The sequence below is a fragment of the Callithrix jacchus genome, chromosome 9 (genome assembly GCF_049354715.1).
Source record: "Callithrix jacchus isolate 240 chromosome 9, calJac240_pri, whole genome shotgun sequence".
Classification (NCBI taxonomy): domain Eukaryota; kingdom Metazoa; phylum Chordata; class Mammalia; order Primates; family Cebidae; genus Callithrix; species Callithrix jacchus.
In genome coordinates, this window is record NC_133510.1 from 44876351 (window position 1) to 44899189 (window position 22839).

General features: G+C 40.4%; 1 protein-coding gene across 8 annotated transcripts in view; it reads left to right on the forward strand.

Annotated features, from left to right (window-relative positions):
- The window catches only part of ITPR2 (inositol 1,4,5-trisphosphate receptor type 2), a 529604-nt gene that overhangs the window by 450868 nt on the left and 55897 nt on the right, over positions 1 to 22839 (forward strand). For all 8 annotated transcript variants that reach the window (XR_013522736.1, XM_054238248.2, XM_078339073.1 and 5 more), the window contains 2 exons: positions 9209 to 9339; positions 10481 to 10646. Coding sequence is in view for 7 of the 8 variants with exons in the window: in XM_054238248.2 (XP_054094223.1) it covers positions 9209 to 9339; positions 10481 to 10646 (297 nt within the window). In the remaining variant the exon portion in view is untranslated. The remainder of the gene's footprint in view (positions 1 to 9208; positions 9340 to 10480; positions 10647 to 22839) is intronic.

Here is a 22839-nt window from a genome sequence, read left to right on the forward strand (position 1 = left end):
ATTTTTTTTTTTTTTTTGCCAACCTTTGTTCTAGAAGATTTCCATTAAAGGTGCCAGAAATGCACAGGACAGCAATGCAGTGCTAAGCACTAGAACATGCTCTCAAATGGACACGGTTGCATTTTGTGCAATTCTTCAGTTACATAGAAAGCTCTCTTAAAGAAACTGTTAATATCATTCAGCCCATGTGTCTGTATCCTTTTTCAAAGAATATCATGAGACTCTTTATCAAAGCCTTTTGCCAAAGTTCAGATACATGATGTCGGCTACATTTCTAATTTGAGGTTATTCTGAACGCATACTGAATGCACTGATAGTGTGGTTAGTCCTAACTCACACTGTCCTTTTATTGATCCACTCAAATTCAGGTCTACAGGTATTCCTCATTTTCCATCTTTATCCATGACTTAAAAAATCACTTTTTAAAAAGGGGTGTTTTGAAAACTTGGACATAATTTAAATAGCTGGGTAAAATTAAAGGGCTCTTGGGATCTTTTTGGCCACCTCAGAGTTCAGATTGTTGTCATCAGTATTTATTTCTTTTTCAATTCAACATCTTTCCCCTTAAGAGAGCATGAAAAATAATGTTTAAAAGTTTATTAACACAAATATTTTATTTTGTGTTCCAAGTATCAGTGGCCCTATCCCTGTATTGGTCTTCTCTCTGAATATTTCTTTAATATTGCTTCCTTTATTTTAAAGCATATATACTTTAACTGTGGTTTGATTTCAAGACAAAATAATGCGTTGCTAGTGAACAAAGCTAGTACTCCTTCTTCCAGAGTTTACAAAGAGGGCTGACCCAGTGGGCCTAGAGGAGGATCTGAGTGTCACCCACAGCATGGTAGCCAGGGCTCCCAAGGCACAGCGAGAGAACTGCCAGGGCCACTCTCCTACAAGGAGGTCTTCAAAGTCATTCATACTGTGAGGATCTCCCAGGATGGTTGGCTGCCCAGCTCTGTGTAATTCTGTAAATGTTAGGCTTTATACAACTCTGCAGGCTTGACTGTTGATGCTCAACCAAATGATCTATTGTAATTATTTCAAACATTATTACTATTGTGACATTTTGACCTTAAAATTTAAAAAGTAAATATTTTTAGAAAACAGGAGAGTAGTTAACTTACTTAGTACAAATATTGATGATGATGATGATGATAATGTAATAAAAGCCTATGTGTTCATTCCTTCATTCATTTGTTCATATAGTTGCCAGCCACCATGCTAGGTGTTGAGGACACAGTATTGAATAAACAAACATGATTCTGCCCTTTATAGAACTTATAGTAAGGGAAACATAAAAAGTTGTAAGAGAAGGTGAGTATTACAAATGTGCTATGCCTGATCATCACAATAGAGATTGGCTGTCGGGAGATTAGGCAGAGAGACCTTTCTAAGAGGAATTACTTAAGCTGAGATACTGAGGATGAGATGGAGCCAGTGAGACCAAGAGGAGGGAGAAGTATGTTCTGGGCACATGGAACATCTGAGAGTGAATGCTCTGAACACATTCAAGGACCTGGAGAAGGCTTACTCCTGTCAGGTACTGTGCTGAGCACATTGTATACATTATGTCACTTAATTATCACAACAACCCTGTGAGACAGATAGAAACTACTAGTTACTCTTACATTTTAGGTAAGGACCCAAAGGAAAGAGGCATTAAATAGATTGCCAAGATCACACAGCTAGTCAGTCAATGTATGTTGATATAGATTTCAAAGCCTATGTTCCAAACTTCTGTCTTATTAACTCCTAGTTAAAGGATCATTCAGTTATTTCTGGTCTAACCAAAATTTGAGATTATTGCATTTTACTGAGTATGTTTGGATAGATTTTCTTTAAGCCTACTAAAGGCAATTTCTTGAATATAAATATTCTCCATTACATATTTATCAACTGGAGTTGATTTTGTCCCCACCCCACCCCTACCCCCCAGGAACATCTGACAATGTTTAGAGACATGTCTGGTTGTCACAACTGGGATGGGGTGCTACTGGCATCTAGTGGGTAGATGACAGGGATGCTGCTAAGCATGGCACATTGGCACAGGACAGCCCACAACAAAGAATCATCCAGTCCAAAATATTAACAACGTTAAGCTTGAAAAACTGTTGTTTGGATATTATTCATGACCCCAAATATAAACTCTTATAAAAGCCTTCACAGGAAAACCTCTATAACCTGCACTTCACCTAATATGTTACACAAAGAACATCATTTCTCCTTTCTGTGGACAATGGTGACTTCTTCCTCTCAGGCACATTGGGGCAAAGTCTCCATCTTTTAGGCTGCAGCAGGGCTAGGAGTTGGGGGAAGAGGTGGAGACAGTTTTGTAAGGATAGCTGCCAGAGTGGGGAGGATAGCAAGGATTCCATCTGGAGAGTGGAGGAGTTTCATCTCTGGAGGTGTGTCACAGATACTGCTGGGAGCCAGAGATGGTGGCAATGGCTTTTCACAATTAGGGAGTATTCCTACATCAGTAATAAAAATACAAGAATGCCTGTATTAATCTACTCTTTCTTTGATACACTCTTTGCATTTGCCATTGTAAGTGATAAAATCATCTGTTTGAAAATGTCATGGATTTGATCCGCTAGCCTTTGCCACCTTTAAATTTTGACTGCATGTAGTTAACTGCAAAAGTAGAGTGAAAGCTAGAACCTGGGGTTTGTTGTGCAGCATGTGTCACTTAAATTTAAAAATAACTTCTATGTCTAAGACCAGGATTAAATTTTAGCTTGCAAACCCTAGTGTGCATCTGTGACAGCCTTAGTTTGTTACCTTATGGACAGCAGGTCCACATTACAAAAGGCACAGACATATACAGTAGCTTAATAACAAGCCTCACGGTGACTGGGAGGCAGAGTGGCCAGCTCCCTCGAAGGGCTCCTGCAGATGCAGGGAAGGTCATTGTCCCAGCAGCAAAAAATTCACATGGTAGCTGGTAACCAACTGTGTTTAAAAAAAAAAGAGAAAAACCCTCATATATCATTTGCTGCAAACCTCCCTGGTTCCTGAACAAAAATATTCACCTTTAAAAAAAGCAGGGCCTTTTTGCAACAATTTGCAAAATACAATTACAATTATTTTATAAGTAAAAAATCATTTGAATATACAGAAAAAAAGGAAGAAGTTCACAGACACTTAACATTTATGAATAATTCAAATTTAATATGTTTTGGTATTTTACTTTAATAGAAAAGATTGATGAATACCAGAAACCAGTCAGCCTTAATGCATTCTACATTTTGGCTTCCCACTGGGTTCCCAGTGTTTTAAAATTTTTTTCTTGTTAAAATTTGTATTTCTTTATTTATTTTTCCAGCAGTACTGACATTTTGGATGTAGTTGAAATTTTTAAAATCAGCATTTCCACAGTGAATTAATTATAATTAAAGCTTAAGAATAACAAGCAAGAGGGTTTTTTTTCTTTTTTTTTTTTTTAAATGGAGTCTCCCTCTGTCATCCAGGCTAGAGTGCAGTGGTGTGATCTCAGCTCATTACAACCTCCACTTCCTGGGTTCAAATAATTCTCCTGTCTCAGCCTTCGGAGTAGCTTGGATTACAGGCATGCACCACCACAACTGGCTAATTTTTGTGTTTTTAGTGGAGATGTGGTTTTGCCATGTTGGCCAGGCTGGTCTCAAACTCCTGACCTCAGGTGATTCGCCTACAAGAGGTGTTCAGTTGCACTCAGACTTTCAAATGTGTCTCAGTGACAATCTCTTGTTTTCTAAGAAACCATGGCAAACACTGAATAATTTAATTATTAAAGCAGAAAAATATAACATTATTAAATACCATTATTCAAGCAAGGCCAATATTTTTTTAAATTTATAGATTAACAACATCTCAGATTAGAGTGAACTATTTCAGCGCCAATAAAATATGTTTTTATTCCTTGCCTCATATGAAACATTTTATTTGTATTATAAATTAAGAAAAAAATGTGTGTTTTACTAGTCAATTGAAAATGAGGATTATTTAACCTCAAAGAATTCAAGTATAGAATTTGTTGATTGCTTTAAAATCAAAACTTTTCATAAGATTTAATCACCATCTCTCAGTAATCATAATTATGGTAGCTAGAATGTACTGAGTCTTAATTATACTCCAAGCACTGTTCTAAGTTCTTCATGGTATATATTTAGTTCTTTTAAATGTCTCCACATTAAAAGTCTATTTTCACCAATTCTTTCCTTTTGTTTGTAAGCCACATGCTCTGGACCTTTTTTTTTTCTTTTTCTTTTTTTTTTTTGAGACAGAGTTTCCATCTTGTTGCTCAGGCTGGAGTGCAATGGCACAGTCTTGGCTCACTGCAGCCTCCACCTCCCGGGTTCAGGTGATTCTCCTACCTCAGCCTCCTGAGTAGCTGGGATTATAGGATTGAGCCACCACGCCCAGCTAATTTTTGTATTTTTAGTAGAGATGGGGTTTCACCATCTTGGCCAGTATCTCTAACTCCTGACCTCAGGTGATCTGCCCGCCTTGGCCTCCCAGACTGCTGGGATTACAGGCATGAGCTATTGTGCCCGGGCCTCTCCCTTCTTTTATAACTAGCCCGGTATTTATCATTACTTCCTGGCCACCATCAGCTGGACCATTGTTCTTACATCTGAAATATTTTCCTTGTCACTATCTGTTCTTTCTCGTTTTTCCTACACACATTTTGGGTTCTAAGTCAACTTTCCTCTGGGTTCTCTTATTCCCTGAAACTCGTATGCTAGCAGTCTCCTTCATTCAGTACCAAATTTCTCTGTAAAACAATTGACTGACCCTCTCTCCTTTAATTTCTGCACTGCTTTTTCTCTGCGATTTGCCTTCTTCCTACTGTTTCCTGATGATCCCATTGTTTAATCCAGTGACCTTTTTTTGCTTCTCTTTGCCTTTGACTATTCTGCAATTTTGACATCTTTAAAATTATTGTCTTTCTTAATTTGGATCACAGTATCCTCTGAACTCGCTTGTCCTCTCTGAATGTTTTCTAGTCTTCTCATCTTATAAACATACAAATCATCAAGATGCTTTCCTTGCCTTCATCAAAACACCCTACATCCAGTTCTTCCTTCTTAATGGTCTATTTCTATGGTCTAATGGGACAATCCTTTTCCTAAGTCGTCCATGGCTGGGAGGCCTCAGAGTGGTATTTAATGCTTCCTTCTCCCTCCTTCTACAGCCCTGTCAACTTCCTTTCATTCATCCTTTGCCTCTTCTCTGTCATTACCTTGGTTGAGGCTCATAGCACATCATGCCTGAATTATTGCAACTGACTCCTAAGTGGTCTTTCCACCTCCAGTCATTCTTTCCTCTTCAATTCATTCAGTATATCACCATTAGACTAGTTGTCAGAAATCACTGCCTTGAATATTTCCTCCCCTACCCCTAACTCAGGCTTTCCATGATGCTCCATTACTTGCCCAATAAAATCCAAACTCCCTACAGCTTCACAGAGAGCTCCCAGTTTATTGCTCCTGCTGGATGAGAGACGTTCCACTCCTCTCATCCGTATTTACTGGTTTATTTGATGTTCATCGTACAAGCATATATTTTTCTATCTCTGGGGCTTTCTGTCCATTGCATGTGAAATGCCTTTCTGGTCAAGTCTTAGTACATTGAATAGTCAAGGAAAATTCAATTTTACTACTTAATTTAGAGTCTATATTAATTAGAGGAACTCCCCTCTAATTCTCTGTGTACAGTTTCTCTCCCTATTTCTATATCTTTGCATCACTGCTACTTCCGCATTTTTGTTTGCTTTGTTTTTTAGAGACAGAGTCTCTCTGTCACACAAGCTGGACTGTACTGGTGTGATTATAACTCACTGCAGCCTCCAACTTTTTGGCTCAAGTGACTCTCCCACTTCAGCCTCCTGAGTAGCTGGGCCTACACACATGCACCACTGTGCCTGGCTTCCACTTCTGTGTCTTTTATCGCATGCTAATGTGTCTTGCACATGTTTTATCTTGTACTATTTCACCAACTAGCTGGAAAGCTACCTTACCCTGTTGAAAGTCTTCCGGTGCCTCCCCTTAATTTCAGGATTAAGTTTAAATTATTCAGCTTGGTGTATGAGTCTCATCATGACCTGGTACCCTCTTGCGTCTCTTCACACACCTCCCACACCCTTCTGCATTTACCAAAGGCCCAGTCATTCCCATCTTCCCTAAGTTTTCCAAAACACCCCACATATTTTTGTGCCTGTTTGCCTTTGCTCATCCCATATTATCTGCCTGGAATGTCTTCCCTCATTGATTTTACTGGCCAATCATGACCTTTGAAAATCCAACTCAGGTGATACCCCCTTCAGGATACTGATACCCACGCTGTGTGAGATGTGCATCTGTTATGCCTCCACAGCATCCTGTGATACTGCACTGCCCTTGTTTAGCTGCTGACCCACCCTTCCTAGGGACCATAAATTTTCTACAGATGGGACACTTCCATCTTTCTCCCCAATTTTCCTAGCACCTCGTCCAGCAGCTGTTGGTGTATTGAAAGGAGGCAGGTGTGGCATGGGTAAGGCCAGTTGATTACAGAGGTAACCACAAGGTGGCATTTACTAGGTGAATTACCATGACTCAGAGCCTGACTTTGAGGCTGGATGCCTGGGAACTTGGCTCATCATATTGAGAGTGGCTGCATCTCATGAAGGTAGAACCTTATTAACTGAGGGCATAGAGGTTCCTCTGTAAAATCAGCATGCCTGTGTACTGATTATTTTGAGCAGGATGATTGCTGGCATTGACCTGACTGGGGTGTTCTCCTCCCATTTACACACCACACAGAAAACCAATTCTCTTATTATAGATTTTCAGCCAATTCATTTTATTTCACAATGGTTAATCACATGAATTTTGTACAGATTTTACTAAGCTCACTTCTTAGAGAACCACCTTATTTCCAAATTCTTGGAGAGAGGTAGGAGCTCTCTCCTGTAGCTTTTATGTGCCGATTAATCTGGCACTTAGTAAGGCTTTAGCAAACACTTGTTGTGACATGACCAGGTAGTTTCTGAATGAATAAATGAAAGCAGTTTGTGACACTAGATGGATGGTATTGATGGAAAGTCCAGCTGTGGTAAAGTAGCATGTAGACATACTCTGCCTGATTTGGTTATTGGAAAATGATTTTCTCCTTAAAAGCTCCTTTTGCTCTCTTACACATTTCTGACTCTTTGTCCTCATATTCTTCTCAGCCATCATGTTGGCATCTACTTCCATGTGTTGGGGGACCTCATTAGCGCATTCCAGACTGAGCTTTGCCCACCCTTGGTCTGGCTTCCTTGTCTGCACTGCTGCTCTGATTGCTCTCACCACAAGGCCCTACCTCTTCCCCATTTCTTCTTTCTCCAAAAGGAGTTCTAGTTCTCCTCCTTTTTATATCAGAATGTGCCTTGGACTCAGCGCTAAGGTAAATAACCAAGCACAGATTCTGTCAATGTCTCTGATGCTGCATTTTGCACTCTCACTTTCATCTCTGACTTCAGCCCTCCTCTCAAGGTGTATCCCAGCATGTTTTAGAAGGAAACCACTCCAACGAAAGTAAAAATATCATGATCCCTTATCTGTAGAATGTTAAAATAAAGTCAGCTCAGAAGAGGAAAATTAGCCTTTTCGTAACAAAGTACCAAAGGCGCTGTTGGCATGAAGCATGTAGATAAAGTTGGACTGAATTTTTCTGTTTTTATCCTCATGCCTTGACATGCATACTGTGGCTACACAATCCCAAAATTTATCACCCCTGTAATTCTTTAACCTTGTAGTGAGAAAAATACATTTCTGGTCATTTGCCAATGTTAAGGATTTCTGATTCTAATATTTAACTTAGTATGATTTTTTCATTATTTTAAGTGACTAAGAAATTATGTTTCAAGTTGGATCCTGATAATTCTAAACAAAATAAGAATAGCAATTTTTCTGTCACTTTGTATCTTTTTCTCTTTCTGCCTTTATCCCTAAATAGAGTTTTTCATGTAAATAAGTTGTGCTTATCAAGAGCTCCAGGTTGGTCCTCAAAAAAGCTTAGATACTTAACCGCAATAATGAAATAATATCTGCCCCAATTCTTAAGCAACTATTGTTTGTGTGCCAATCCCTGTGCAAAGTATAGTATTTTACATACCCTAAATGTATTTTTCTTTTTTTTGAGATTTAGTCTTCCTCTGTTGCCCAGGCTGGAGTGCAGTGGCATGATCTCGGCTCATTGCAACCTCCACCTCCCAGGTCCAAGCGATTCTCCTGCCTCAGCCTCCCTAGTAGCTGGGATTACAGGCATCCACCACCATGCCTGGCTAATTTTTGTGTTTTTAGTAGAGATGGGGTTTCTCCATGTTGGCCAGGCTGGTCTTGAACTCCTATGCTCCGCCTGCCTCAGCCGCCCAACATGCTGGGATTGCAGGCATGAACCACCACCCCGGGACCCCTAAATGTAATTATTATTTTTAAAATTATTATTATTTTTTTTTAATTAAGATGGGGTTTCACCATGATGGCCCGGCTGGTCTTGAACTCTTGACCTCAGGTGATCCACCCACCTTGGCCTCCCAAAGTGCTACATGTAATTATTAAACAACCCTTTGAAGAGTGTAATCCCCAGACAGCCCTCCCCATTTTACAGATGAGGATCCTGAGGTTCAGGAACTTGCTGAGTCCCAGTACAGAAACAGAGCAGAATTGGAAGCCAGGCAATCTTCCTTGTTCATTCTCTTTCCCCTGCAGTACTTTTGCCTCCTGGGGCACATGGCTGTGTTTCCAGTTTTCACCACAATCTCTTTCCACCATAACAAGCACAATGAATGTGAGCCTTAAGTTTTGTGCTTTTCGGCCTGTTATTTTTCACCTATAGAAGAACAAAAATATGTGAGAACATTATATATGTGGTTTCATCATTTTGTGTCAGTCATGTGCTGCCACATATGGAACAGAGGCTGTGTGACTTCTAAAAGTTGTGTCATGGCACAATTAGAAATAGCCCTTTGGAAATAGGTAATAGTATATATTTTTAAATGTAAGTTTGCTACACTGTTTTTAATATTATATTTATATATATATATATGTTATATGTATCTTTTATTTTATGTATATTTATGTATATGTATATATAACTATAGATATATATGTATGTGTACTTATGTATATTTTGTTTTATGTGTATTTTTTCTATATTTTTACAGAATTTTATATTTATATTTTTATGTGTTTTATAGCTGATGAAGAGTATGAAGATGGAATTGAAAGGACATGTGACACTCTTCTTATGTGCATTGTCACTGTGTTGAACCAGGGCCTCAGGAATGGCGGTGGCGTGGGGGATGTGCTAAGAAGGCCGTCGAAAGATGTAAGCCAGAGTAAAAGTGTTTTTTCAAGAAGCACATCTTTTTTTAAAACCTTTCTTCACAGTATTTATAATTTGGTTTTGGTTTTCAGGATAATATATTATATCATTTACTTTAAGAGTATAACCGTGGCTGTTAAAGCCAATTAATTGTACGCTAGGATTACATAGAAACAGTTAACTTACTACGAGTCTTTGTGTGTTAGTAGAGTGGTGAAATGTTTCCAAGTTAACCTGTGTATTGTATTACAGCAATGAAATCATGACTGCGAACTTTATATAGGAGTTGATTGTTACATAAATAACAGAAACGAGGTTGCCTCTTGCCTATCAGGTTTCTCAGGCATGACGATTTACTCTTTGCTAATGCATAGGAATAGCCTCCATCATTTATCCATGATGAATATAACATTTGAGCAAATTCTAACAGGATTTCACATATTAAAATGGTAAAGTGGAAACATTTCTCAATAACTGCAAAATCTCAAGTGCCAGGCCAGGAGCTTGAAGAATCTTAGCTCTGCTCAGGCCAATTGTATCATATTATCAAGTCATCTAACCTCTTAACCTCAGGTTCCTCTTGTGTTAAAAAACTGGATTGCATGGCCTCTAATTTGCATTTTAATACGGTTCATCAGGTAGAAATAAGAAGGAGCTGTATATACTTGACCCTGAATAGCCAGGAATAAAGCCTACTCCAGAAATTGACAAATCATTAGGTCCTCCTTGGTTCCCTTATCACTGACCTTTGGAATTGGCATTTAACTACCTTTTCTGTAATGTCTGGGATAGCAGACCACTGTGCCAAAATGCACTTAGCAGATTGGCATAATGAAGTCTCCTCTAAAGAAAGTAAGTCCCACCACTGCCTGAAAGATGGGCTTTAGTCCTAGAGAAATGTAAGTGGTTCTGGAAATAGGCTACGAATTTTTTCTTACAACACTTATAGATTGAAAGTGAACCTTATTTTTCCAACTTGGGGTACTATTTATATTCATTTCACAAACATATATTGAATATACTCTCTATGCTAGGCAGTGTGCTCAATCAATATGGCTTGAAAGTATATATATGTATGTGTGTGTGTGTGTGTGTGTGTGTGTATTTACACACACACACATATATTTTAAAATTTTTATTTCAGGAACCCTTGTTTGCTGCCCGAGTGGTTTATGACCTTCTTTTTTATTTCATTGTTATCATTATCGTTCTGAACTTGATTTTTGGTGTTATCATCGACACTTTTGCTGATCTCAGAAGTGAAAAACAGAAAAAAGAAGAAATTCTAAAGACAACTTGTTTCATTTGTGGTAAGTGTTCGGCAGATGCTAAAATAATAGATGAATAAACTGCAGGAAAGAGGGGCTAGAGGGATTTTTATTTTTCATGCTTTTGAAAAAATTATTTCAAAATGAAGCCTGGATAAAATTCAGATTATGTAACAGAACATGAGACTGGAATTCTCTGCTTCTATAAATAGAGAGAAGAATTATACCCCAAAGCTAACCTGTCATTACTTCTGCGATTTACATGATTCTCTGACTATAGAATGTGATGCAAAATGCCAAAAGATTTCACCAACTGGCAGACAGGTTTTTAATCACAGTAACATATTTATTACACAACAGAATGATACTTAATTTTGTCAGAAAATGAATCTGAAGATGATTTTCCAGCATCTTGAACTTCTACTCACTGATATCACTCTATTTTGGATTCTGAACTGAGCCTTCTCTCAGCTTTTTAAAATTTTTGTTTATTTATTTATTTATTTATTGACAGAGTTTCACTCTGTCGCCCAGGCTGGAATGCAGTCGTGCACTCTTGGCTCACTGCAACGTCCGCTTCCCGGGTTCCAGCAAATCTCCTGCCTGAGCCTCCTGAGTAGCTGAGACTACAGGTGTATGCCACCATGCCTAGCTAATTTTTGTATTTTCAGTAGAGCCAGGGTTTTGCCATGTTGGCCAGGCTGATCTTGAACTCCTAACCTCAGGTGGTACACCCACCTCAGCCTCCCAAAGTGCTGGGATTGCAAGTGTAAGCCTCCATGCCCACCCCTTCTCTCAGTTTTTATATTCTTTCTCTCTCTGTTACACACATACACATACACACACACACACACACACACACCCCACTTCCCTCCCCTTCTCTCATCATCATCTCTCTCAGTGCACCTAGCCTTCTCCTTCTTTCTCATTGCCCTCATCATCACCCTCAGCTCTGCCCTCTTCTCTGTACTCATCACCTCTTTCTGGCTTCAGTCATCTTTGTAGCTGGTCTCTTGTCACCCTAGAATCTATCCTCCTCTTTGGGTGATCACCCTCTCTAGGTTACGTTCACCCTCCATGTTTCTACATTAGACTGAAAATAATCTTTTGGTAATAGTCACAAAAAAAGGCCTAAGGGCCTCATTACAACTTTATGTAACAAATTGGGCTCTGAATATATGTCATTCTCTCCTTGGTTCAACTGTTGTTGAGTGTCTCATCCACCTCAATGGCTCTCCAAACCTTTTCAACCTTCCTCCAACAGTGGTAGGTATACCAGGTAATAATGTGTAATAATATGCTATAGTTAGTGCAAACAAATATAAAGTGGCCATTCCCTGTTTTGGGGTGTTCATGATCTATTGTGGGAAACAAACACAACAAATAGCCTTGCTATCTCTTGCATTGAAGGAAAGGGTAAACAGGAAGCTGCAGGTACCAGAAGAGGGATGCCTCTCCACAGTGGGGGTAGGGAGTGAGAAAAAAGAGTCAGGAAAGCCTTTTAGAAGAGATGGTAACTGAGCTGGTGATAAAAGATGAAAGGAAGGTTGCCAGATAAAAGTGAGTACAAGCAGAAAGGCCAGGATAAGCAGTCATGGAGGTGGAAGAACAATACAAGGGTCTTCACTTACTCTAAAGCAGCTAAGTGTTGCGGACATAAAGTTCAGAGCAGGGCATGCCAAGGCAGCTTAGACTTTATCATCTGGACTTACAGGGGAAGATGAACCATTAAAGATTTTTAAGTAGAAGAGTTCAGGGTCTATTTTGTTGCTTTAGAGCACTGTGGCAACTTTGGGAGGTCATGCGTCAGGAAACAGTACCAGAAGCAGAGTCATCAGGTAGGAGGTTATTACCACAGTCCAAGCAAAAGGTAACAAAAGCAAGAGAGTAAGTGGTGACAGTATTAAGGGTAGAAGCCACAGTCGAGAAATATTTAGGAGATGTAATCTATAAATCTTGATAGTTAGGAAAGGATATGAAAGATAGCTTGGGCACCTGAGCAGATGGTAATATCACAGTGATAGAGCTTAAGAACAGATGAAAAAAACAATTTTAGGTAGGAATATGCTGAGTTTAACTTTGAGAATCCTGAAATTGAGGTGCGTACTAACCCACCCCAGGAGGATACAGCACAGCTAAATACATGAGTCTGGGCCTCAGAGGTTGAGTCTTCACTGGAGATTGTAACTGGGGAATCCTCAGCCTATATGTGATAATGGAATCTGGAGTGTGGAGGAGGGTGGCTGAGTGAGAAGAGGAGAGAGACTGTAAGTAGAAAGCCCCAGCTTTGAAGAGTTAGGAGAGAAAGAGGAGTACACACCAAAAAGTCAGAGCACCAAGTCAGTATGGTATGAGGAGGACCAGGAAAGGGTGGCACGTGGAAGAGAGGGGAGAAAAAAACTTTGGAAAGAAATGAATTTGTAATCAACTCTGTCCAAGCAAAGAAGGCCAGAAACATGACCTGAAAAAGCCTTCTGATTTCCTATTTAGGAGGCTTTGGTGAATTCAGGTTGAATGGATTGCACAGTGCTGAGCAGAGATTTGCTAGAAGGAAACAGAGATCCAAGAGCCTTCTCTTTAAGGTCTCAATTAGATGGGGAAAGCAAAATTGAGATGTAATCAAGGAAGATGTTGTACAATTCAGGGATTAGGGAAGAGGCTGTGAGGACACTTCATTAACCTTAGAAGATAAATATACCTCCTCCTACCTTTGTAGCAAAATAACCCATGCCCTGTAGTTTGTCTTTTTTTCTCTTCTTTATGTGACAGCTATCACCACCTCCATTTCTTCACAATAGATGTATGTGTGTCTCCTTTCTTCTCTTCTCAGCAGGTACCTCAGCCTTTCCAAGGATGTTCCTCTCTTCCCTATGTCACCTTACCTGGAGCCTGTCCCCTTCAGCTTCCTCATAAAAAATTTTAAGAAATGATTATTGATTGAATACTTACTACATGTTTGGCTTTTTACTTAGGTATTTGTTTTAATTTTCTTCTTAAAAAATGAATACTGTGTCTGATGTATATTAACACCTCTTTACAAACATGGGAACAGAGATTTGGCTCCCATAAACATCCAGTCAGTAAGCAGAAGAGCCAAGATTTGAACAGAGGACTACCTAACTCAAAAGTCTACTCGGCTACCCTGTTCTCCTCAAATGACAAAGTGACGGGTTCTCATTCAAGCATAACCAAGCCTGAGGACAGATCCTGGTTGAAGGGTATAGCATTATGGGGCCAAGCTGTTGTTTAGAAGGCTGAGTCCCATACAGGAGAATGATGCTGCCCTCAGAAACCTCTCTGTGTGTCTCATGATCTTTTATTTGCACTGCTTTTTCCTCTGTGCCCTTTTCTTCATGGTCATAATCATCGTCATGTTGGTACACTACCTCTGAAAGAGATGGTAGTGGAAGAATGAACCAGAGGATGAAAGGCTCATTCTAAGACATGATATTGTCTCCTATATTTTTACCAAAAACATGAACAGCAAAATAAGCTCATTGCTTAACCACGATTCCTGCTCCTCTAAGCTTTCCCTTCATGGTGAGAATTCTCTGTGACTTTCCACAGTTATTGAAAAGTCAGTCACCTATACATTCCTTTAAACATCATAATAACTGTCATCAGCAAATTGAAATGTTCTTCTTGAATCTCACTGTGAACTTTCTGCTGACCTTTTCTTCTCCCTCTGCTTACTCTCTCTTGGTCCCAGGGTTCTATTCCTTTTCCCAAAACTGCTTAATAGGAGGTTTTGATTTTGCTATTGACCCCTTGTCTCTTCTCTCTGTCCTCCTCTTTGACATCACTTTTATGCAGATTATTGCCAGATATGTATGCTTAGCCCCAACCTTTCCCCAGGCTTTCCACCTCTGTTTTCAGTCACTCACTGGACAGTTGGACAGGAGGTCTTCCTGGCAGCCAAACTGGCCATGTCTGAAGCCAGTCCATCCTCCCCTTTCATCTCCCTCCTCTAGCCTAGCTCTTTATCTTGATGTCGATATTGCTATTAATAATATCCCACAGTGCCTTCAGTTGTCTGAGGGAACTGCACCATCATGTTTAGCATCTCCTTTTTTCTCTTCCAGGTGCACTAGCTACCAGGTGCTAATGAATCTGCCTTCACAGTCTCACCCACATCCGTGGCCCACAGCCACATCTTGGTTTCTCAGGCTAACTCTGGCTCACAACCCCAAATGCCCTGCCTGGTGTTGCCAGACTAATTTCTCTATTTTGAATTAATCATTTCCTTACTCAAAAAGCCGTCAATAATGTTGCGCAGTCTATAACTCTGAAACTCGAATTTTCCTGGCATCTAAGCTACCCCGCAATCTGGCCCCTTCTTTTTTGGCCTACCTTTCCCCCATTGTTCTCCCATTTATAGCTTAAGTTCCAGGACAACTACATTACTTACCTCTAACATCTCAGACTCTCCATGTATTCTTAGTTGTGGGAGAACGATTCATTTGGAATGCTCCAACTCCTGTGCTATTGAACTCCTACCCTCTCTCTGAGGCCCAGCTCTAATGCCATTGTTCTAGAAGTCTTTTCTGATCTCACACATCTGCTCCTAAATTCCTCACATCCCACTTAGCAATATTGGAACTATGCATATTTCTGTTGTCTGGTCACCTCTGCTGGATGCCATACATTCTCAGTTCATAGAAAGTACATGAACTTTATAGTCAAGTAGTCGTAAGTCTGTACTGGTTCAGCGTTCCAGCTATATGATCATGGCCAAATTTCTAATTATTCTGAGCTATTGTTCCCTCATCTGGAAAATGAGGAATATAATGCCATGGTTTGTTGTTGCGATGAGTGTAAATGAGAACATGTATATCAAAATCTCTAGCACGAAGCTTAGCTGAGGGTTTGCCCTCAACACATGTTAATTTCTCTTCTTTCCATTTTCTTTTTGCTTTTGTAATGTGTATTGGCAAACATCCACAAATATTTGCTTAATGAATGAATATCCAATAGGTCAGCCTCAGGCTGATATTGTCTCTATACTAATCTGGCTTATAATCTACAAAAGGAAGATAAAGTACTGAGATCGTATATGCTGCAGACAGCAGGTGTGTTAATTCCAGGCCACTTCAGATTTTGTCATATGCAGGGTATTGATTCTGTGGAGTGCTGCTCACAGGAATATAGGGTAATATCGCAGGGTGCACAAAGAGATATAAGATCAATATCTTCTGTTTTCTAGAAGCTTCACTTTTATTCAAAAATCTGAGGGAACACTAGATAATTTAACCTAAGAGTAAATTTATAATATTTTATATTAAAGCAAGTGGAATGTCATAAAATAGAGCAAATTCAGTGTAAATCTTTAAAATAAAATAGAAACTTTAAAAAAATGAACAATCGGCCTCAGGTACTTTTAGCTGCTACTCCCTGTGACCTCAGTAATAGAAAGGTATACATTTTCTGCTCTCTTCCCTTTAAGGACCTTCAGCAGAAACATATAAGTAGCACTATGATAATGTATATCTAGATATGCATTCATTCCTAGAAGCTCCAACCATACAAATGATATAATCATCTCATATGTGTTACGAGAACTTAATTACAAGAATGATTTAAATGGTTGGAATGTTTAGGGGTTGTACTAGTAGTCCATAAAATAGTGACTGATCTAGAAATGGTTCTTGGTAAAGTTAGATGTGAAGTTGTGATCCAAAGAGGGACATAATACCAAATAATAAAGGGGAGAGTCTCCACAGTAGGAGAGAACTGGCTCCAGGTGTGTGCCAAGGGACACCCAGAGTAGGACAAGAGGATGTAGATTCTGTGACAGGCAATGGAGCAGTTGGAAATTCCCCAGCCTTGAAGGCAATGTCCAGATGTTTGAAAGTGAAGCAAAACTCAGAAAACCAGAGTTAGTAATCCAGAAGTTGGCCATGGGAGGGTGATGATTAGCAGATGACAAAGCTGACCAGTAAGCAGAGACACAGACTAGCTCTTGCATCTGTATTAATTATTAACGTTGAGTTACTAGAGGCTGAAGATCTAGTAAGAAAGAGATGTCAAAAGACCAGGTGTGACAAAACAACAGAATGGAGAAAGAATTTGATGATAGGTCAGAATTCCTATTCTAAGGATAGGGTATCTTGCTGTGGTGATATTATCGTGAACTCAGTCATTCAAGTCAGAAAATTCAGAGTCATTATTGATTTCTCCTTCTTCATAAATCTGTACCTCTAATTGGACATAAGGCCCTCTCAAATTTTCATTCCAAATGCCTCTTCAGTCTCTCTGATTCATTTATTTAATTATTCTGTCAAATTTAGTTGCATGCCTACTGTTCTCCAGACACTCTGCCAGTTGCTGGTAATGCAAAAATGAGTCAGACAGTTAAATGGTAGAGGCTAAGATGGAAACAGACACATTTTCATAGTGGAGGGTTGTGGGCCCAGAAGATCAACCAGCTGGTTGTGTCTGTGGGAGTCAGTGGTAGAAGTCGGGGAGCTGAGTCTTGAAGAAGGAATACTTGGAAGGCAGAAAAGAGAGTAGATGAAGGTGTCTTGGTGTATTTGGAAAATGGTGAGAAAGTCAGCATGACTACAAGAACTGTGCCAAGTGGAATGTCATCAATGACTCTTGCATGAGTCTAAGAATGGCTTCAAGTTTCCTGGTCAACAGGGATTTCATTAACAGAGGTGAAGAAGAGGGCTCAAGAAACAAATTTTTGATGAGTTCAGTTTGACATGCCCACAAGCTATCCAGGTGGATTATCTAGCAGGCAGGTGGAGATAGGATTGGAAGTTGAGAAGAAAGGTCAGTACTGGGGATAAAGATTGAGAAATCATTAACATGCTGATGGTAAAATCATGGGAATCGACGATGCAGCTTAGAGAGTAAGAATGTATCAAGATAAAGGACAACCAGTTTTCCTCTTTTACATTTCCCTGGTGCCTGGGTCTTGCACCCTCAGTCTCTTTTCCCAGTCTTCCCCTGAATCCTGCCCCAGGGATGACTTGAAGTCTAGCTCTGAATACGCTAGTCTCTACTCAGAAGCTTTCAGAATAGGGTAGGTGCAGTAGCTTATGCCTTTAATCTCAGCAACTTTGGAAGGCCAAGATGAGCATAGCACCTGAGGTCAGGAGTTTAGGACCAGCCTGGTCAACATGGTGAAATCCCATATCTACTAAAAATTAAAAAAAAAAAAAAAAAAATTAGGAATGTATGGATGAAGATGGCGCTGTGAGAACAACCCAGGATTGGAGCTCGCATTGAATCCGCAAACGATGAGTCCGAGCTGCATTTCCAGACTGATCGTTGTTGCCCACAGAATGGGGAAACTCCCAAGTATAAAAAAGACACAGGACGCCAGGCAGTACGTCTGCCTGGTGAAGCCGGCAGCCGGGGCGGCGGCGGCCGGCCCTACCCAGCAATCCCCACAGGGCGTGCTTGTCCGGGTGCCCTGTTGAACCAGCAACCTGAGACTTGAGAGGGCTGGACTTGAGACTGAACGAGACTTGGACAGTAGGCCAGCCCAGGAGATTGCAGGATCAGATCGTTTGGGATACCCAGTGGGACGAACAAAACCATGATTTCAAACTATCCCGAGCAGACGGTCCGAGATGCTCTGCAGGGGAGGGGCGTCCACCACTACGGAGGCAACCCACCCCAACTGAGATACACGCCCATTGCTGACGCAGCCAGCCGTCGCCGAGGCAACCCGTCCCTACTGAGATACACGCCCACTGCTGACGCAGCCTGCCGTTGCCGAGGCAACACGCTACAACGAAAAGACTCTGCCGCAGGGCGTGGCGGAGAGCACAGCAGAGCCTGCAGGAACAGGGCGAATCACACAACAGCAGGGCGGAGCCTCGGCAGCCAAACAGTGGCTAGTCTGCCTTCTAGCTGGGCAGGACACCTCATCGAACATCCAAAAATAAAGCCCAAACCCCTCAACACACAGCATTTGAGAAAAAAAAAAGGGTTTTTTAATGAGCTCTGTTGCAGCAGAATCAAACATAGCAGACTAACAGCCCTGAATGAACAACGGAGCTCACAGCTCAGCAATTAAGCCCATATAAAGTACAAACTGTCTCCTCAAGCAGCTACCTGACCCCTCTATATCCAAAAGACTGACATTAGGCAGGCATCATCCTGGGACAAAGATAGCAGAAAAAGAAACTGGTAGCATCCCTCGCTGTGCCACAGCTGCTAGAGGTGCACCCCAGACAAGCAGGGTCTGGAGCGGACCTCAGCAGTCGTACAGCGAAGGGGCTAGATCGGTAGAAGGAAAACCAAGCAACAGAAATACTTCATCATCAACATTCTGGGTGTCCACTCAGAGACCCAATCGAAAAGTCAGCAACTACGCAGACGACCAGTGGACAAATCCACAAAGATGGGAAGAAACCAGCGCAAAAAGGAGGAAAACACCCGAAACCAGAACACCTCGCCTCCTAGAAAGGACCAAAACTCCTCACCAGCAAGGGAACAAAGCTGGACGGAGAATGACTGCGACGAAATGACGAAATTAGACTTCAGAAGATGGATAATGAGAAACTTTTGTGAGCTAAAAGATCATGTATTAAATCAATGCAAAGAAACTAAGAACCTTGAAAAAAGATTTGAAAAAAGATTCGAGGAAATGATAACAAGAATGGATAACTTAGAGAGGAATATGAATGAATTAAAGGAGCTGAAAAACACAATACGAGAACTTCGCGAAGCAAACACAAGTTTCAATAGCCGAATTGACCAAGCAGAAGAAAGAATATCTGAAGTCGAAGACCAACTCAATGAAATAAAACGAGAAACCAAGATCAGAGAAAAAAGCGCAAAAAGGAATGAACAAAGTCTCCAAGAAATGTGGGACTATGTGAAAAGACCTAACCTACGTTTGATAGGTGTACCAGAAGGGGACGAAGAGAATGAATCCCAGCTGGAAAATACTCTTCAGGACATCATCCAGGAAAATTTCCCCCACCTAGCAAGACAGGCCAACACTCAATTGCAGGAAATACAGAGAACACCACAAAGATATTCCGCAAGAAGAGCAACCCCAAGGCACATAATCGTCAGATTCAACAGGGTTGAAATAAAGGAGAGAATACTAAGGGCAGCCAGAGAGAAAGGTCGGGTCACCCACAAAGGGAAGCCCATCAGACTCACAGCAGATCTCTCGGCAGAAACACTACAAGCCAGAAGAGAGTGGGGGCCAATATTCAACATTCTTAAAGAAAAGAACTTTCAACCCAGAATTTCATATCCAGCCAAACTGAGCTTCAGAAGTGAAGGAAAAATAAAATCCTTTGCAAACAAGCAAGTACTCAGAGATTTTGTCACCACCAGGCCTGCTTTACAAGAGCTCCTAAAGGAGGCACTACACATAGAAAGGATCAACCAGTACCAGCCATTCCAAAATCACACTGAATGCTACAGAGCTTCAACATAATGAAGAATCTACAACAACTAACAGGCAAAACAGCCACTTAGCATCAAAATGGCAGTATCAAATTCACACATAACAATATTAACCCTAAATGTAAATGGACTAAATGCACCAATCAAAAGACACAGACTGGCAAATTGGATAAAAAGCCAAAACCCATCAGTGTGCTGTATCCAGGAAACCCATCTCACATGCAAGGATACACAAAGGCTCAAAATAAAGGGATGGAGGAAGATTTACCAAGCTAATGGAAAGCAAAAAAAAGCAGGAGTTGCAATTCTCATCTCTGATAAAATAGACTTTAAAGCAACAAAGATCAAAAGAGACAAAGAAGGCCATTACATAATGGTAAAAGGATCAATAAAACAAGAAGAGCTAACGATCCTAAACATATATGGACCCAATGCAGGAGCACCCAGATACATAAGGCAAGTTCTTAATGACTTACAAAAGGACTTAGACTCCCACACAATAATAGTGGGAGACTTTAACACTCCACTGTCAATACTAGACAGATCAACCAGACAGAAAATCAACAAGGATATCCAGGGCTTGAACTCAGACCTGGAGCAAGCAAACCTGATAGACATTTACAGAACTCTCCACCCCAAATCCACAGGATACACATTCTTCTCAGCACCACATCACACCTACTCTAAAATTGACCACATAATTGGAAGTAAAGCACTGCTCAACAAACGCAAAACAACTGAAATCATAACAAACAGCCTCTCAGACCATAGTGCAATCAAGTTAGAACTCAGAATTCAGAAACCGACCCAGAACCGCACAGCTTCATGGAAACTGAACAACTGGCTCTTGAATGTTGACTGGGTAAACAACGAAATGAAGGCAGAAATAAAGAAGTTCTTCGAAACCAATGAGAACGAAGACACAACATGCCAGAACCTCTGGGACACATTTAAAGCAGTCTCTAGAGGAAAGTATATAGCAATAAGTGCCCATATGAGGAGAATGGAGAGATCCAAAATTGACACCCTATCGTCAAAATTGAAAGAGCTAGAGGAGCAAGATCAAAAAAAACTCAAAACCCAGCAGAAGACAAGAAATAACTAAGATCAGAGCTGAGCTGAAGGAGATTGAGACACAAAAAACCCTTCAAAAAATCAATAAATCCAAGAGCTGGTTTTTTGAAAAGATCAACAAAATAGACAGACCACTAGCCAGATTGATTAAAAATAAAAGAGAGAACAACCAAATAGATGCAATAAAAAATGATAAAGGGGAAATCACCACAGATTCCACAGAAATTCAAACCATCATCAGAGAATATTACAAACAACTCTATGCGCATAAACTAGTAAACCTGGAAGAAATGGATAAATTCCTGGACTCCTGTGTCCTCCCAAGCCTAAACCAGGAGGAAGCTGAAACTATGAATAGACCAATAACAAGGTCTGAAGTTGAGGCAGCAATTAACAGCCTACCACACAAAAAAAGCCCAGGTCCAGACGGGTTCACAGCTGAATTCTACCAGACACACAAGGAGGAGCTGGTACCATTCCTTCTAAAACTATTTCAAACAATCCAAAAAGAGGGAATCCTTCCCAAATCATTTTATGAGACCAACATCATCCTGATACCAAAACCCGGCAGAGACCCAACGAGAAAAGAAAACTTCAGGGCAATATCCATGATGAACATAGATGCAAAAATCTTCAATAAAATATTGGCAAGCCGATTGCAACAGCAAATCAAAAAACTTATTCATCATGATCAAGTAGGATTCATCCCAGGGATGCAAGGCTGGTTCAACATACGCAAGTCTATCAATGTAATTCACCACATAAACAGAACCAAAAACAAAAACCACATGATTATCTCAATTGACGCAGAGAAGGCATTTGACAAAATTCAACAGCCCTTTATGCTAAAAACCCTCAATAAACTCAGTATCGGTGGAACGTATCTCAAAGTAATAAAAGCTATTTACGACAAACCAACAGCCAATATCATACTGAATGGGCAAAAACTGGAAGCATTCCCTTTGAAATCTGGCACTAGACAAGTAGGCCCTCTCTCACCACTCCTATTCAATATAGTACTGGAAGTTCTAGCCAGAGCAATCAGGCAAGAAAAAGAAATAAAGGGTATTCAAATAGGAAAGGTGGAAGCCAAATTGTCTCTATTTGCAGACGACATGATAGTATACCTAGAAGACCCCATTGCCTCAGCCCAAAAACTCCTGAAACTGATAAGCAACTTCAGCAAAGTCTCAGGATATAAAATCAATGTGCAAAAATCACAAGCATTCGTCTACACCAATAACAGACTTAAAGAAAGCCAAATCAAGAGTGAACTGCCATTTGCAATTGCTACAAAAAGAATAAAATACCTTGGAATACAACTCACAAGGAACGTAAGAGACCTCTTCAAGGAGAACTACAAACCACTGCTCAACGAAATCAGAGAGGACACAAACAGATGGAGAAACATTCCATGTTCATGGTTAGGAAGAATTAATATCGTGAAAATGGCTATACTGCCCAAAGTAATTTACAGAATCAACGCTATCCCCATCAAGCTACCATTGACTTTCTTCACAGAACTGGAAAAAACCACCATGAACTTCATATGGAACCAAAAGAGAGCCCGCATAGCCAAGTCAATTCTAAGCAAAAAGAACACAGCGGGGGGCATCACACTACCGGATTTCAAACTATACTACAAGGCTACAGTAATCAAAACAGCATGGTACTGGTACCAAAACAGAGATATAGACCAATGGAACAAAACAGAGGCACCGGAGGCAACACAACATACACACAACTATACAATCTTTGATAAACCTGACAAAAACAAGCAATG